Genomic DNA, 17,431 nt, shown 5'->3' on the forward strand with positions numbered 1-17,431 from the left:
TGTATATTTGTTTGACAGAATAGTACTAGACCTTTTTTCACTGTGATGTGTTAAGTTTACACCATGTTTCTCTCTACCTGATGTCAAAGACCAGGTGTTTCAGAAATGTTCTCGTGTTGTTCTGGATAACTACCTTTGCATGAGCATTAGAGAAGCATGAAGCATTTTTTTAAAAGACAATCCCAGGAAGGAGAGGTTTAAATACATTTTCACATTATGTAGCTGTAGTACAGATTTTTTCCTTTGGCAGAAATAGCCCAGCAGAGTATAAAGCTGACTGCCTTGAAACGCTCGGTCTTGACGTTTTCTTTTCCCTCCATTTCTGCGCTCTCTCCCTGGCGCAGGCAGGCAGGCTCGCTGTTTCTCTCCCTCTCTCTCTCTCTCTCTCTCAAAGGCAGGAAATACTTTTCAGGCAATCTGGGCCTGGTTGTTGAGGCCCCCTTTCACAAAACATCAGTCTGAATTTAGTAGACAGAAGTCACTGGGAAAAGCTTGACAGGCTCGTGCTTAGCTAAGGCTCCCTCCAGCTGCAGAGGGTGTTTTTGTTAGAATCACACATTGAGCAAAACTGCTTAGAATAGAGCAATGATCTCAGTAGCGAAATCTGAACTTTTATGCTAGCAGGAGCTGGCTGGGACTGGGCTCTTTTGTTTGTTTGTTTGCTTCTTCGCTTTGTTGTTTGGGCTTTTTTTTCTTCTTCTAATGGCCAAAGATTCTAGGGAGGTCATGTCTGAATTCCTGATTCTCTTCATCTAGGTAAGGCTGTCTTGGAATCTCTCTGTACTTTCAAGTATCAATTTTTTTATTTTTTTTTAAAAGAAAAAAGAAAAAATAAAAGGAAAAAAATTAAAAGAAGGTAAGAAAAACCTCAGGAAAGAAACAAACAGTATCAAGCACTGGAGTGTTCTGCGTTCAGGATCTCTGCGCTAGACATAAAGGTAAAAAATTTATAATCTTTAAAAATGTACATTTAGTTGTAAACTGTGATAACTCTGTTTATCAAAATGTGCCAGAACTATAAAAAAAAATTTCTGTGTGTTTTTATTAGTTTTTAAAAATATGCTTAAAATCCTGAACTTTATTTGCATTCATATATAAATAGACCTGTATGGTATTACTTGTATATTTTTTAATGTACATTAAATAGGAAAGTTAGGTGTGAGTGATTTGGGATTTTTCACCTCATTTAACAACAATTTAGGGCTATGGTTTTTTCTCTCTTCCCACCTTCCCTTCTCTCTACTCCAGCAGTAAATGATGATGAGGAGTGTATTAGGTTGATATATCAGTTATATCTCACTGGGCTAGGTCTCCAGCCTTTTCTCAGTCCTAGATGAAATTTGTAATAGAAGTGACAATACAGTCTTAAAGGTGTATACTCTAAATCTGAAATTCCAAGGTTTTTGTTGGCTTTAACTAAATTAGGTTATTTTTAGTAATGCATTATTAGATACAGAAATTGCTGTGTACTGTGCTAACATTTAGAAGAGGTAAAGTAAGATTCAGTAAATGTCAGCTGACTATAATTTTTGGAAGGATGCATGTATTTACTCTTTTTTTTCTTAACCTAGTTAACATGTAACTAATAAAAATAATAAGAATCTGCTATTAAGGAGTTTAGGGAGTAAATCAGTATAGTATCTTTCACTGATATGTGAATCTATTTATATTTTATGTAAAGTTGTGATTTAATTATTAATTTTTTCTGGATATGAGAAGCATTTTTTATGTCAATCTATATAGTATTCTTTGTCTGCCTGAAAAGTACAAGTAATCTGAAAATGTCTTTCTTTCTTTCTTTCTTTCTTTCTTTCTTTCTTTCTTTCTTTCTTTCTTTCTTTCTTTCTTTCTTTCTTTCTTTCTTTCTTTCTTTCTTTCTTTCTCTTTCTTTCTTTCTTTCTCTCTTTCTTCCTTTCTTTCTTTCTTTCTTTCATGCTTCATTAAATCTCCACGTAGTAATTGGCTAGATTGGTAACTAAAGAGAAGTCATCTGTTCCTGTATTTCAAGAATCTTTTAACTTTGCTTTTACTATTCTTCAAAATTATTGTTCTGAAAGGACATGAAGGATATTCCAAAATGGGAAATATCTCCTCTGCAACAGACTGAGAATTGGACACTTTACTGCCATTTGTAGGAAGAAAATTGCTCAGGGTGGTCAGAATTGGCTCTGAGTTGTGAAGGGAATGCATCTGAACTGGACAGGGAGCTACCAATAGGCAGTAAATTGTTCCTGAGTATATTCTGGGATGAATTTTAATACCATATTTGCTTATGGACAAGTCTTCTCCAGTGAGATGTTCTGGTCTGGAAGAGCTGCGATGTGTAAGTGGTGGGACTGGGAAGTTGAGAGGAATTTGACTGAATCTTTTTGTCATCCTTGTGAAATTTCTGTTGGAACATTAACGTCTCAAAGGATTTGGCTTTAGTGGCTTTTACTGCACTCTGTTCCCATGCTTGCTGCTGCAAGTATAAGTGCACGTATTTAGTATTAGTAAGTACTGCAGCTAAACAGAAGAAAAATTTCCCTATTAAGCAGTTATCTTCTGCAGCACGACTTCTGGGGCTTGAAGTATACAATGACCTCATCTGACCTCACTTGCAGATGAAAATACTTGACACCTGAGGCAGTTGAACTACAGGGTGGACAACAGAAGAGAATCCAGAAAGTATTTTCTCATTAAACTCTGTAGTTTCTTGTAGACCATAAGAAAATATAACACTGATAAATGCCTGTGTTTTCTATTTAGAAGGTTTAAATGAAAGTCCTGGAGACAAATCACTATTCAACTTCTGGTTCTACTTAGTCTAATTTCTCTGTTATGTTTACCTTGTTTTGGACTTTTAAGATACATTTGTTCAAGTAAAAGGATTACAGTCTAAAAAACCTCAGAAAATTATTTTATAGATATATATAGCAATAATGAAAATGGAAAATGAGCATCTAGAGTTTTTGACCTTGCTGTGTTCCTTCAGAAATGTTGAAGTTCTTTATGTAAAACAAGAAAGTAGCCCAAGTAGTTGGACTCTTGAAGTCTCAAATGACTCTCTTGAAGGAAGTAATGAATTTATGTCTGCAGCCTTGAGAAAAATTAACACAAATGGTTACATCCATGTAATAGGAATTATTCAAATAGCTTTCCCTCACATAAATTTATGTGCCTGAAAACTACGTTTCTTCTGAACTCGTACCTGTTGACCTTCATGTCAAATTCCATACTCAGAGCACTGGGAAAAAAAAGTTTGTAAATTTAGGCCTAATTCACGAAGACCTCTGTAACACAAAGCAATCCTTCCTAAAAGAAAATTAAAAGTAAAGACAACAGCTTGGTTATGCAGTTTTTACACAGGCAAGGTTTAGAGTAATTCTTTTAAAGTGCTGGGCTTAAAATCAATTAAAAATTTTTTTCTTAGGTGATGGAGCAGTCTAAGGATTTCACTTTTGGCTTTTTCATTAAATCTCAAAAGTTACTTAATTTTATTTTTCTTGATTGTCAGAAGTATTAAGCCACATTTTCTATAATACTTTTCTGTTATTCTTAACATGAATTTTGTTGCTGGAATGTATCTTCTTTGTTATAAACCTTCCCTGAGGACAGCAGTAGCAGAAGGAGGAAGAGAATTTAAAAGTGTTTTCCTCTTTTCTCAAAAAGAAGCTATATTTTTTGAGTATTCTCCTTTTTTATTTTATTCATCTGGTTCCATTTATTCTATTTTTTTTTTGTCTGGAGAAAAAAAACAAAGTATGGGGAGGTTGTTGGTCTTCTGTTCTTTTTACAAAATAAAAAACAAAAAGGCAAAACCAGAGTAACATAAGGGCCAGAACAATTGAAATAGCATATCTAGAAATGTCAGATCTTGATTTCCTTCCTATTTGGAGAGAGCCTCTGGAGGTCTCTGATCCAACATGTTATTCAAAGTGGGCTCAACTAGAGCCGGTTGCTCAGGTTCTTGTCCACTAGGACTTTAAATATGTCATCCAAAGAAGATGATCACTGTGAATTCTTAAGACTGGCTGGGCACACAGGTGTATTTTTTAATAGATGTGTGTATGCATGTGTATATATATATGTATTCATATTCATACATGGATATATGCATAAATTATACCTTAACCCAAACTTATCTAGAATTTTTACATGTAAATGCTATGTATATCCTATGTGAACATTATTTCATTGTAATAACTACTGATATTGAACTTCACTATGTTTTATATTATATTTTTAGTATAGATATTTGTTGATGCTTTCAGGTATTAGTTACTTAAGAGCAGTCTGTTGTTGGATAATTTCAAATCCACAATTACCATAGATCCTTGTTTCCCTTTAATGAGAAAAATCACTTATGTTGAGATTAGTAATGCCCAGAGTTTCATCTTTGGTGTATTTTACATCAGTCACATCCCAAATACAAAGTTTTCTTAGCCTATGTGTATCATTAAAACCAATTTCACTCATACTATGTACTCTTTACTTCTAGCCTTCACTTTCATCTAGGCTCTTCTTTTTCTTACAGTGATTTCGGATACTTCCTGATGGTTATTTCATTGTACCCCGTGTCAAAAACTATTAGCTTTAGATGAAATGCCCTTGAACTTTAAGAAATTTATAATCAATTTTCTTACCTCTGTATTTCGATTCCCAGCCTCTTGCTCACTCTTTATCAGTTGTAGAGTTTCTGGGTAGATAGGTTTTACTGGTGAGAGTTTCACAATAGGATTAAAACACTACAAATAGTCTTTAATGCTAGAACAAATAAATGTTCCAAGTTGAACATCGTGGTACTTGTGGAAAATTCACCTTGTGATAAAAAAAATTGGTATAAGACAGAGCCGGTGGTGAGCTTGAAATAAACACCATTAGACTAAAAAGTGAGGAAAATCTGGGCTAGAATGGAGGATTGTTGCAACGTGTTGTTCTGCTAAAGAAGCTAAGAGAAGATGGAAGGGGCAAGAGGAAGCAGTGGCAAATACTCCAGACCAAAGCAATGGGTGTTACATTATTAAAGCTGTTTAACTGCACCTTAATGAGGAGCTTTCATAACGGTAATATTTTATTACTAGCATCTTTGATAAGACTATCGCAAAATATGAACCTTTTTTGACCTGCTCGTGAATTTTCACATAAATGACACAGACATGTAAAGGGCGGGGAGAATTTTGGAGTCACTTTTTCAGTCTGGAGCACTTAATAATCCAATTCTTAGCAGTCCTGAGATGCTCAACACACTAGAAGTTGTACTGTTAATCTTTACAGATTTTTTTTGTCTGCTAAATTGAGATATCCCTTTTCATTTTTCTTGAATTGTTTATTGTCAGTTAATTCTGTTTTATCAGAGAAAGTTGATAGCTTTCAATAATGACTAAAATGAGAAGCTTTTTCTGAAAGGATAGTTGCCAAGAGTTGAATCCTCCACAGCAAAACCTGGGCTTTGAGGATTACATACACAGAAACAGTTTTACACTCTAATACCATCAAATGCCTATATGCAGATGTCACTGACAACTTCCAAATATTGAGTCACTGTCAGCTTAATTTGGTATACCATACTGGATATAAAGATTTTTTTTAAAAGCTTTGGTATGTTGTGAGAGAATTGGTAGCTAGTAAAGGAAATGGATCTGAATTAGTTTTAAAATCAAGGGAAAATCTCCATGTGAGCTCACAAGTCATCTGTTTTATTTTTCCTGTAGTTATGTACTCAGAAACAGCAATTTCCAGGGCTGAGCATATCTTTCCAGGCAGGCTACAGATGCTGAGTAGAAGAATATCATAATAAAACCAGGAGACCAGCTGATGAGTTTGCAGTTGAGGCACTCTGGAAAATACTGTGGAGAATGTCTATTGACTGTAGCAGATATATTCACATTATGCCTATGAGAGTCAGAAAGGGGATATAGAGGTGAGATACACATACTATGTAAAAGTCCTTTGACAGACAGATTTCCTGAATTCCAAAATGGGAATAATATCATGAAAAATAATCAATTTCAGGGTTAGGTTTGAATGCAGACCTTTTTCCTCCCAGTTTCACCAACCTGGAGGATAAATTAAATTTTTACTTTCCCTTCCTTGGAGGAAGTGGATTTAATTAGGCCCTCCAGTGCATTTACCAAGCACTCAGTGTACATTATATGTTATTTCTCTCTCTAGTTTCAAAGAAATAGTGAAACAGCTGCCATTTTGAATAATTTTTGCTTTTCACATCTTTAGCTACATTCCAGAAATTCTTGCTCAGTTTGGTCTCAGTACTTTTTCACAGGTGCAAAAAAATGGGATTCTGAATGATTCTGCTAATGGTTCATTCCCACCAAAAAGCACAGTCAACTCAGAAGTCATTCTCCATAGAATCTACGTGATAAAATTATTTGTCCTTCTCAATGGGAGAAAATAATTTTCAGCTCTTTATGTACAAAGTATAGGCAAAATAATGTCAAAAATATTTTTTAGTCATGTCTACACCAGGAATGAAAACAGGCACCCCTGCTATTCAGTAAGGAGGCTGGTTGCCAGAGGCCATTGTCTGTAGTGCCTCATACTAGAGAGGTTTCATAGCTCATGGCTATAATGAACACCAGCAACTTTTTTTTTTTTAAATAGAAACACCATATTAGAACCTTAAATCTAAAAGGCAACAGGAATACAATCTGGTTAATTTATATTGTTTTCAAAAAGACCTCCTGTAGCTAAAAGATTAGTTTTTCACTTGAGTGGGCTAGAAAATGAAATGTCTTCTGACTGGGGGAAGGGGGGACATATTTGTGGAAAAACATTTCCTTAATTCAGACCAAAAATAATAGCCACAGTTTTCTGGATTTCCATGTCCCATGGGATGACCTTTTCTCATTTAATGTCTTTTCAAGATGCTTCCAGTTCAACCAGGGAGTGAAAGGAGGTGTAAGAAATCTATAAATTATGTTATCTTTTCTATTTTCTGGGAATAGAGAGCCAAAATTATTTGGGGGGAGGATTGGAAGAGCAATTAATTTTCCACATAAACCTCCTATGTAAAAAGAAGACTTAAAACCCTTACACCTTAGATTACTTTTATTGTGAAGAAACAAGTAATTTATATTATTGAATGAGGACAGTGTCTATAATAACCTTCACAGTACTAAGTTTTGAAGACCAGCAGACTCACAGATCCAAATTGATAGATGGGTCTAATTTTCTTCTTAAAAACCCTGTGCTAGAAACATTTTTTGGCTTAAAACCTTTTTACTTTTTAGTGGGCAGTTATAAATTTGATGGATGTTTTCACTTTGGAATGATACTGCTAAAAAGACTTTAATGCTGATTATTACTAAACTGCCATTAACAAAATTGCAGTGAAGTGATACCATTGTGGTATAAGTACTTGAGAAAATAATATTTCACTGTTTTATTGACTATTCAAAATAGGACAGAAACTTAAAGTTGGATATTTTAAATGCTGTGTTTAATTGGTTTTAATTTGATAATTAAATTGGGTGTAAACTATATAGATCTTTAGTAAGCCTGGATAACTGTGGATCAGTTTGGATCCAGTCATTTCCTCTTTCTCATCCTTGAGGAAGAGCTTTGACTAATCTGAGGCTCAGCACTGGAAATGAACCAAATACAAATACAACCAAGCCAAAACCCACTGTAATCACATGTTGGCTACAAGTAAAAGCTCTTCATTGTATGATGATGAGCACTGGTAATGCAGATGCTTTATGAGGAAGAGAAAATAAAATAACTCCATGATGGTTTATGTTTTAAAGCTATACATTAAGAAATACTGACAAAGTTTGGGCTTGTATCTTAGGAGCCAATAATATTTTCACAAAACAAGCAAGACTTTTGAAGTCTCTGAATGAATAACTTGCCAACTTAACTTTACATTTTGGGGTGTCTAATATATTGAGGTCTTATAACGCTGCTGGACAGTATCAGTTTTTGTAACATGTTAAATATCATCCAAAGGAAGAATGTTTACAAACTTAAGTGTGTTAGACATTTCTAATGACAGTAAACTGTAATAAGCATATATGACATATGTCAGAATCTGTGAAGAAGAAAGGAAAATAGTTTGCTAAATGTATTATGAATTTGATACCTGAAGGAAAGAGGAAATCCTTATCAAGTCACAAAAATTATTTCAGGTACATAGCTTGATTAATTTCTTGTGTTGTATTTCTTATATCAGAAATAACAAACAAAAAACAAACAGAAAAAACCCAAACATTTTGCAATATGATTTATATTTATTATATATTATACCTTCTATTTACTTACATAGAGAAGAAAAAATATTCTTTGGTCTATTTTAATATTTCTGCTTTCTATTTCTGCTTTGCATTTCTGCAAATTCCTGCTGTATGAGACACAATGAATAAATGTTCTCCTTTTTCATGATACCATTGGTTTTTATATGGCTCTAAATTCTTTCTTTCCCAGACAGGAAACACTCATGCATTTCATGGCTCTTCAGACAGAAGCTATACCATACTTTTAATCCTTTCTGTTGTTTTTTGCTGTATGTGTTCCTACTCTATTTCTGGTTTTGAGATGGAATTACCATTATTACATGCAGTTTTTAGTTCATTGCATAACAATAATTTAGAAAATATTTTTTATGATTCCACTGGATGCTCAGCCTCTCTTTTGCCTATTGTGCTGCATATCTTTTGATTTTAACTGAGTTTGAAATTCAGTTCCAGATTAACAGCTGCAGTGACTTAGTTTTGGGTTTTTTTTCCAGATAGGTAAATGATATAATAGAGAGTTTTAATATTAATTTATAATTAGAAGTATTTTTTGATCACTGGATCCCATTTTATTTAGTACAAAGAGTTTCTTATGCAGTTTAGTCTCCTAATTCTCCATTTCAATTTGGTGAAATCAGCAAATTTTATCATTTTACTTCTTTTCTTGTTCTGAATAATCTAAAAACTACAGTTTTTAATACCTGACTTCACAAAACTATTAATAATCTCCCTCTGTATATAAAAATAAATAAATCAGTCATTTATGCTCACTTCTGGTTTTATATTTAATTTCTGTTTTTTATTAATTTATGTTTTCATTATTAATTAGAATTTTAGCCAGTTAACTGCATATGGAAATCAGATTTGCAAGTATGCAGTTCACAACCAAGTAGTCTTTTTTTTAGTTTGATTTTAAACCAGCTTTTGTTTCATCCAGTCACTGCTCACAGCAACCCAAGGGTAAGTGTGCAGAGAGCTTCCCCATTTCTGCCACCTTCTCACTCTGTGGAGACACCACTCATGAGGGCTAGCAGGAAGAGGGGGATTTGAGAGCCAGAAATCCCTCAGCTTTGTCTTCCTCTTAATGATCAGAGAAAGGAAGATTGAAAAAATCTCTTATCCAAGAAAGGCTGTACTTCCCCTCTACCCCTACTCCAGTCCCTGCTCAGGATCCCTTCCTGCTCTGGGGCTCTCTCTCAAGTAAAGCTCATCTCTGACGCCGAAGGCATTTGTCATTAGCTTGGAAGGATGTCCCTTTTGCAGTTGCCCAGAGTTGCCCTCTCTACATGTGTCTCCCTTTAGTGCAAAGAGTTAACCTTTCAGAGTTACAAGTTCAGTAATATTTCATTTGAGTATTGTTATGCAATTCTAATATTTGGTTCCCAATCACTTTATGTTCTTAGAATCTCTCCTAACAGATGCTTCAATAGGAGTCAGTTCCTCAAACTTGTCAGGGAGGTGTCAGCAGTTGGGTGCTGTTTGATCCATAGCTGGGCAGCAATTTTAAAATCCTCTGTGGTAGGGTATGCTGGAAGGAATGTTTGTATGTTGGACTTAGTACTGTTTGCCTCTATTTCTGTCCACTGATTCATGGTTGGAAACCAACAGTAAGATCTCATCAAAGAAAAGGACGAGGATCCTGGGAAAGGACAATATTGGGATGTGCTTGCAACACCTATATTTAATAGTCTGTGTTCACATTTATAAGTACAACACATGCATAGCCATGCAAACCTGACCATTAAAAGTTATAGAAAACATTTAAATTAATTGTTTTATTATTTCATTCTGAAGACATACTTGTCTTATGAGTACTATGCTATTTCTGATTTTTAGAATAAAGTAGTAAATATTTTTAAATAATTATAAGTTCAAACCAGCGTTAGCATTTGATTTTACATATTAAAGAAAGCAGAAAAAATTGCATCTGCTATTCACTAGATTAATACCCCACAAAAACCAATCCTTATACTTCTACTCTATGACAGCAGGGTTTAGCATGTTCTATAACCCTGCACTGCAAATGTTTCTTATATAGAAACTGCAGACAAGGTAAGTCTCCACTTCAGTGAAATCCAAAAGGTGGTCTACGTCCACAAAATAAGAAAATGAAGGATTGCATTTTAAAAGCAGGAAATCTTTTAAAATAAATAGCTGAGTGAGGACCTAGAGGCTTATGTTTTATCTCAAATTATTTGTAAACAACATTCTGTGTCAGAGATTGGTATGGAGTTACTGAAAGAGCTGTATGCAAGCCAGACCAGGAGATGTGAGATGAGTTTATAGGAAACAGACCCTGTTCACTTAGACTTCCTTAAACAAAGTTTACTGACTGAGGTCACAGACCAATGAAGATAAAATAATGATAACAAAATAAATATTTCTTCTTGATCTCCATTGCTTACGTACTCCTGCTATGTAAAAAATGTAATGAAACAGTCTTTCATCTTTGTTTACGTTCATAAGCTAATGCTTTGCCTGTTTTGTTTTTTGTTTGTTCTTTTTTTTTTTTTAATAAAAGATTTGCATCCCATGTAAAACATTAGCAAAAATTAAATTACGCTGGCATGATGGTGGGGCTGTACTGCCTCAGTTGCCCTCTCAGAAACTTTCCTGCCACAGACTCTGTAAGCTGTCCTGTGTTCTCTGTAACTTCCTTCCTTCCAAAGCTTTTCTATTTATGGCAAAGTGGCAGTCGAATATGGTGCAATGAATTGTCAGAATGGAGGAATCGGTGGAGACAACAGAGATGTCCCACCTGGGTCAGTGGCAGTGCTTGCTTTGGCCATACAGAGATGCCACCAAGTGTGCTGCACAGCAGTGTCTTACTTAGGCCTGCTTTTGCCATAGTCCTTCCCTCCTAATGGCTTGGGGTTCACTGCCTCAGCTTGTGTGGTGGCTGCTGGTGCTGCATGGCCCCTTGTTTCTCTCCTTATGTCTTTCTTCCACTCTGGGAAAAACAGGGACCCTCTCCCATGTCCTGGAAGTCTAAGGGGCAAGATGTAGGACCAGAGAGCCTGGTTGTGTGCTTCTGCCCTTGCATTCTTGTAACTGAGATGTTTATGTGTCCTGTCCTAAGCCCCAGAAGGGAAGCTGCTCCAACAGGTCTGCACAGCCACAGTTCCAGATATTCAAGTGTCCGTTCTTCCCTTTCCATTCTCCCTCTAGCTCCAAGACTCAGTTCTTCTCAATGCAGCTTTCACAGGTGTCAGTCCTAGTATTGGGTTTGTGTAAGGATAGTTCTTGTGAAGTGTCATTTTTCCTCGAGGAGGGAAGCAAGAGAAGGCAAAACATATCTTGAAAAATGTGTAGTACAGCGAAATCCTAAAGGAATTTCATGAGAAAAATGAAATTCTCTCTCTGTATTTTGAAAGCCTGCTGCAAGCAGTTTAATATTCATTTTTATGAAAGAAAAAATCACAGGCATCCTAACTGAAGGAAAATGTCAGTCTAATTATAAGTGAGCCTACCAGTTCATCATAATTTTCTGCTTTATGAGATGTAAAGTCACTCAGTTCTGTGAGACTAGACACAAAGTTTCCAAAAAGTAAACCAATCTAAGGGTTTGTCCTACTTTTCATTAACACTATATTTTACAATGAGATAGGGAGTAAATTATTACAAATCCATCCAAATTAACATCTAGTTTTGTAAACAATGTGAAGCATCAGAGGGTTCTTGAATGGGCTTCTGCTGCAGTATGATGACCCACTGCTCAGATTCACTTTCTATAAGTCAAGAATCACATAATAGGTCAATGTTTCCAATAATCCTTAATTTAAACTCGGGATCAAGAAATTTTGCCCAGAAGTTTTATCCTTTTTATTTTTGTTTCAAACTTTTGCTCTTCAGAAAGTTAATAGTACTAAGCAATACCAAACAGTGCTGTTGAAAAGTAAAGCAAAATATGTCTTGAATTATAGCAACAGGCGAGTGCACAGTCTCATATTGATAGATGTTTTGATCAGAAGAAAAGATTTTCACTCTGCAAAACATTTCAACAGACTGATAATGGTTCATCTGACAGTCTTAAAATTATGCAGAAATCAGATATAAAGGTTTCTAGGTGTGACATGGCAAGAATAGAAAGTGAGAAAGGGGGATGCTTCTTCCCTTGGGCAAAAGTAGAAATGGACTTGAGAGGGGCATTCTCAGATGGTAAAAGATGCTGCATGTCAAGTAACAGCAGAAAAGCAGTGATCAAGGCAGGAACGCTTTCTTCTGCAAAGTGGCAGTGCACTTGGTTCTCTGGCAGAGAATCTCTTCCTGAGGTCTGGAGCAATGAACCCTCCAAGTCACAGCTTATGTGCTCGCATGTGTGTGAAAGGAAATAAATTGTCCTGAACAAACAGGTAGAAAAAAAAAGACATTTTCTTGTCAGCTCTTAAGTGTCGAGCAATTAGAGCAGGAAAATAATTTCTGAGCTGAATTGTTTAACACAGTCTTTGAGTGAAGAGGGAGCACAAGAAAAGTAAGCTGTCACCAAGCTCTGAGCTCCTTCATGAGCCATGGGAATGAGCAGATTTCAGGAAGTGCTGGTGAAGCTGCCTGGGGAGGTGACATATGTATTGTAGATTTTCATATTAAGTGCTAACACACACTTATTTGTTAGAGAACAATAAAAGTGCCCATGCCATATATTTATTTGTCATGCATTTCAAGCAAAGTGTTTTAGATTTCTCTGTTTAATATTTTCTTCTGCAGTCTATGAGGCAGGCAAATCTAGTGATAATGCAAGTAAAACAGAAAGGTTCCTAAAGTAAAATTTGGTTTTCATCCCCTATAAAATATAACTCACCACATCCAAAAAATGAAAAAAACAGTAACAGATCTGTTCTCCCACTTCTGTAAATCCATGTAGCAGCAGCAAGATTAACACACTCCCATTAACTCTTTGAGAGCCTGCCTTCTGTGCATTGATTAGGTAGGTGGATGCATGTATGCCATTAGGAAGTTGCATTTTTTAGTTTTGAACTCTTAACTTCTACTATCTCTACTGATTGTTGCCAGAAATCTCCCTATATGGCTGTAGCAACCATGTTTAATTTTCTCTAAAGTAGATGAGGGTAGTGTTCTAGTAGGGGAAGAAAGGGAAGCTGCAAATGCTTTCCCAAACTTTGCTCATGAAGGACAGTAGAAATCACTGACCACTTTCTAGTAAGCATGCCTCTTTTCAAAGATCAAAACAAAACACTGTGGTGGCTGTAAAATTATTTTAATTGAAGGCCTTTAGTGTCTGTCAGCAAAAGGTGCACCAGAAGTTAAAAGCATTATCACTATTGATTGTTCACTCTGGTGATTTTGGACCACACACACTTAGAAATAAAGATGAAATCAGAATGAGAATGTGCTACAATTTACACAACAATTTGACTTTAGATTTTAATATTTAGGGTTCATCACATATTTTGTCAGGAAATAAGAGAGAATTATAAAATTGTGCTAACTTTTTACTACTAAAATTTGTCTCTGAAAGCAGATAATTTTTTTGGCCTGGTTCTGTGTGTTATTTTTCCATTTTGCTCAGCCTCCCACACACTAATGACATGTGCATGGAATTTCATATACTCTATGAATATATGTTCTTTTTAAGCAGAGTCTCCACAGAGGTGGAAAATGTGAATGTGAAATGAAGCTTGCCATTCCTAAAAGAAGGTTAAAAATCTAGGACTGTGTACAAGCCTATCCTGAAAGTCAGTTTGTCAAGGCATAATTTATGGAGGTTCAGTTGCCTAGGCATAATTCTGCATTTCTTTCAAGATAAATACTTTTATATTTTCAGGCATGTGATTTGTCAAGGCAGCTTTGTGGCCTGGTGGGCAATCAGAATTTGCCTTAGTGGACTGAAATGACCCAGAACAAACTCACTACTTAATCTTCTTTATTGCTGAAATCAATAACCAGATCCACGCTAAGTGCTGACAGTTCTTGTGTAGGGAGTGAAAAGCAGAAGTGTCTGCTCCTTGAACTTCTAACATTTATGAGCCAGAAGTTTTGTTTTCTTCTTTGACAATGAATTTGTTAATTTTGTTTTATAATTCATATATTGTTATGAGATCTTTTCTTTGTGCTAATACATACATGCCATGACACAAGATTAATGTATTATCTCAAATGCCATCATAGAGAATTCCTAATGCACCAGTCAGTGAAAATTCCCACACAGAAACCCAAGCAGGGACAGTGGCCTCTGGCAGAGCCAGGCAGTCCAGGTGAGTAGCAAAGCTACAGCCAACCACACTGGCTCACAGACTTCCCTTCTGGAGAGCCCTGTTCCAAATAACAGTTTTCTCCATGCCTTACACTAGAATATCATTAATATATTCAGCAGGGGGTGTGGCAGGGTTCAGGTTTTATAATGTGTTTGAATGAGGAAGCACACCAAAAGCTTAAAGTGGTTTTCCAAGTGTTGTATTTTAGAGGGTAGGACTACATGACCTTTAAAGCCCCCTTCAAACTCAAGTTTATCTTGATGATTCTATGATTTTATATTTTTTTATTACTACACAACAACTGATTTACTAAGTTTCATGTAACACTTGTACTTACAACTTGGACTAAAGAGAATTAATAGTAACAATAAAAATAAGAGCCGCTGAATGGGCCAAAGATACTCAGAAGATAAGTAGTTTATACATTTGGTGAATTTGGAAAAACCCTCCATTTTTCTCTGCCTCTTTGGTAAACAGCCAGAATTCTGCACTCCACAGGTATCTGTGGATGAGGAAGAAATAAAATTACAAAGCAACTATAAGTCATAATGTAATTTATACCCATTGAAATTATTATCTTATGAGAGACACAGTTAAGAGGAGCTTGTTGTAAAATTTTGGCTCTGGAGCTACTTGCTTGTCCATGTGTCTGTTTATACCATTCGTGTTTACTTGATATTGGAAAGTAATCAGAAAAAAATGTTATACTGAATTATGAGTGCCGTCAAGTTTTGTATGAAAAGTATTAAAACTTTAAACAAAACAGTCTTTTAAATTCCTGTCCTTCTGGTCCCACAGTCTTATCTTGTTTTACACTTTTGTTTAAACTGTTCCTTCCCTTCTCTTTTTTTTTATTTGGAGTTGATTCAATAACACAGCCTTTTTTTATTTCTTGCAGATGTTAAAATGATGAAACCTTCCCTCCCTCAGGAGCAGTGCACAGCAGCCATGGCATCTCCTCTGGTCCTCTGTGGAAGGTACATTGCAGCTTGCTGCTGAACTGTTATGACATGTCTCTAGCAATCAGAAAGAAAAGCTGGGAAGAGCATGTGACCCAGTGGATGGGATTGGCTTTGGAGCCTGTGGAATATAATACAGCATGTCGTCACGGACTTGTAGCTGATAACTTGCAGACAAGTATGGAAAAAGATGAGGTTATGAGCATGGACCGGAAAGAAAAATGTGCTTCATTTCCAGAGTGCTGCTATACTGGAGAGGTGACTGGCTTCCCTGAAAAGCAGCTGGGAAATGTTTCAAAAGAGGTGGATGAAAATGATAACCATGAGGATGAGGAACATTTTCTGGAGGCGAGCACAGAAACTCTAGTCCATGTGTCTGATGACAATGACGACTACTCTGCACTCAGCCTGGATAGTGTTAATTACCATATCACTGCTGTAGGAAGTGAACCCAAAGATGAAGGGCACAGCTTAAATGGAGCAGGCTCCTTGACACAGATGGTACCAATAATAGAGGGTAACAAGGCAGCTGAATCATCTGGAATCAGTGGAGATATAAGTGAGGAACCTGGCTGTGACACAGTTCCTAAAGAGGAGAAGAAAGAAGATGTTTGTGGCAGTACTGGCCAAAGCCTGGAGCTTTGTAATCATGAAGTCTTAAATGAAGTAGTAGATGTAGAGAAGGAAAATTGTATCAATTCTCCAAATGTGAAAGAAGTTATTATGTCTGGGAAGCAGCTGCTTCATACTGCTGTAATTGCACAACAGCGCCGGAAATCTGATGCTTTCAAAGACGGGCTTGGAAAGTCTGAGTGCAATGTGGTAGAGAGTGGGATTTCTTCTGAATCATACACCAGCAGTGATGGGCAGCTCTGCTCAGCAGTGCAACCCAGCAATGGCCTTATGCAATCTCCTCCCTGCTCTTGCATCCCAACAGTGGAAAATGGTCTGGATAAAAGTGGTTTCACAGAACCTCAAATGGCCCCTGAAAACAGATGCCTTTCAAATGTCAGTTCAGCAGAAGACATTCAGTGTTTACATGTAAGGAATCATTTGGCCACACACGAATATTCAGACAACCAAGTGAAACTGCGCAAAAGAAAGGTAGGATGCTTGTAGACTGTAGAGCGTTTTTCAAATATTTTCCCCCAGATTCTGATGATGGTGATACTGCACCTAATTAACTGGAGATAAAAAGTAATTGTTTCATTAATTTATCAGGCTCAAACAGTTTCAGGACAAATATGTCTATACAACAACTAAATTTTAGGAGCTTTTTTTAAGGTCTGAAAATGGCTGAGCTATGAATTTGGATGGTACCATATATTCACTTTACATATGTTATTTAATATATTTTTTATATGCTGTTCAAGGATAAATGAGTACATGTCTTCTTTTTTTTTTTTCTGCTTCTATCATTATTTGATTCCTCTTAGGAAAACTTACTCTGTCCAGGGGTTTGGAAGCCTTATTGAAAAAGAAAGTACAAGGGAAAAGTGCAACATAATTTTAAAAGAGAGAAAAAAGAGTGGAAATACTTTGCAGTAGTTCTTTGGTCTTTAACTCAGCCCCATGAGCATATGTTCTTGCAAAAACAAGTATTGCTGACTCTGAAACAATATTTTGTAATTTTAAAGCAACCAGAGGGTTTCACTGTCTTCACTGAGTAAGGAAGGCTATCATTACAAAATTTTAATGGAGAGATTCCTTGGAAATAAAACTCCCATTGGCTTTAATGGAAGGAGACGTGCTGATTGTAGCACTATGGAATTTATCTTAAAGTCTGGCTTCCCCAGTTATGCTGCTTATTCTAGCTAATAACCAATTTGTAATTGTTTACTTCTCTCTGCCTTTTTTTATTTGACATCATCCAGCTTCTTTTGTCTGGGTTTTTTTTTTCTTTTACATCTGGTTTCTTTTAATTGTGTGGGTTTCATCTGTCAGCTGCAGTGCCTCAGTAGCTGTTTCACTGAAGCTCAAATTCACATATCTGAAGTACTTTATGCCCACACAGCATCCTGAGCTGCTG

General features: G+C 36.0%; 1 protein-coding gene across 3 annotated transcripts in view; it reads left to right on the forward strand.

The window, feature by feature from the left end:
• The first annotated feature begins 445 nt into the window (after positions 1-445).
• The window catches only part of DLC1 (DLC1 Rho GTPase activating protein), a 209,179-nt gene continuing 192,193 nt past the window's right edge, over positions 446-17,431 (forward strand). The window contains exons 1-2 of one of the 3 annotated variants that reach the window (XM_064418072.1): positions 446-938; positions 15,342-16,506. In XM_064418072.1, the coding sequence (XP_064274142.1) occupies positions 15,454-16,506 (1,053 nt within the window). In that variant the 5' untranslated portion in view covers positions 446-938; positions 15,342-15,453. The remainder of the gene's footprint in view (positions 939-15,341; positions 16,507-17,431) is intronic. The other 2 variants (XM_064418073.1, XM_064418075.1) reach the window with 2 other exon arrangements.

Source organism: Passer domesticus, chromosome 4, assembly GCF_036417665.1.
Source record: "Passer domesticus isolate bPasDom1 chromosome 4, bPasDom1.hap1, whole genome shotgun sequence".
Classification (NCBI taxonomy): domain Eukaryota; kingdom Metazoa; phylum Chordata; class Aves; order Passeriformes; family Passeridae; genus Passer; species Passer domesticus.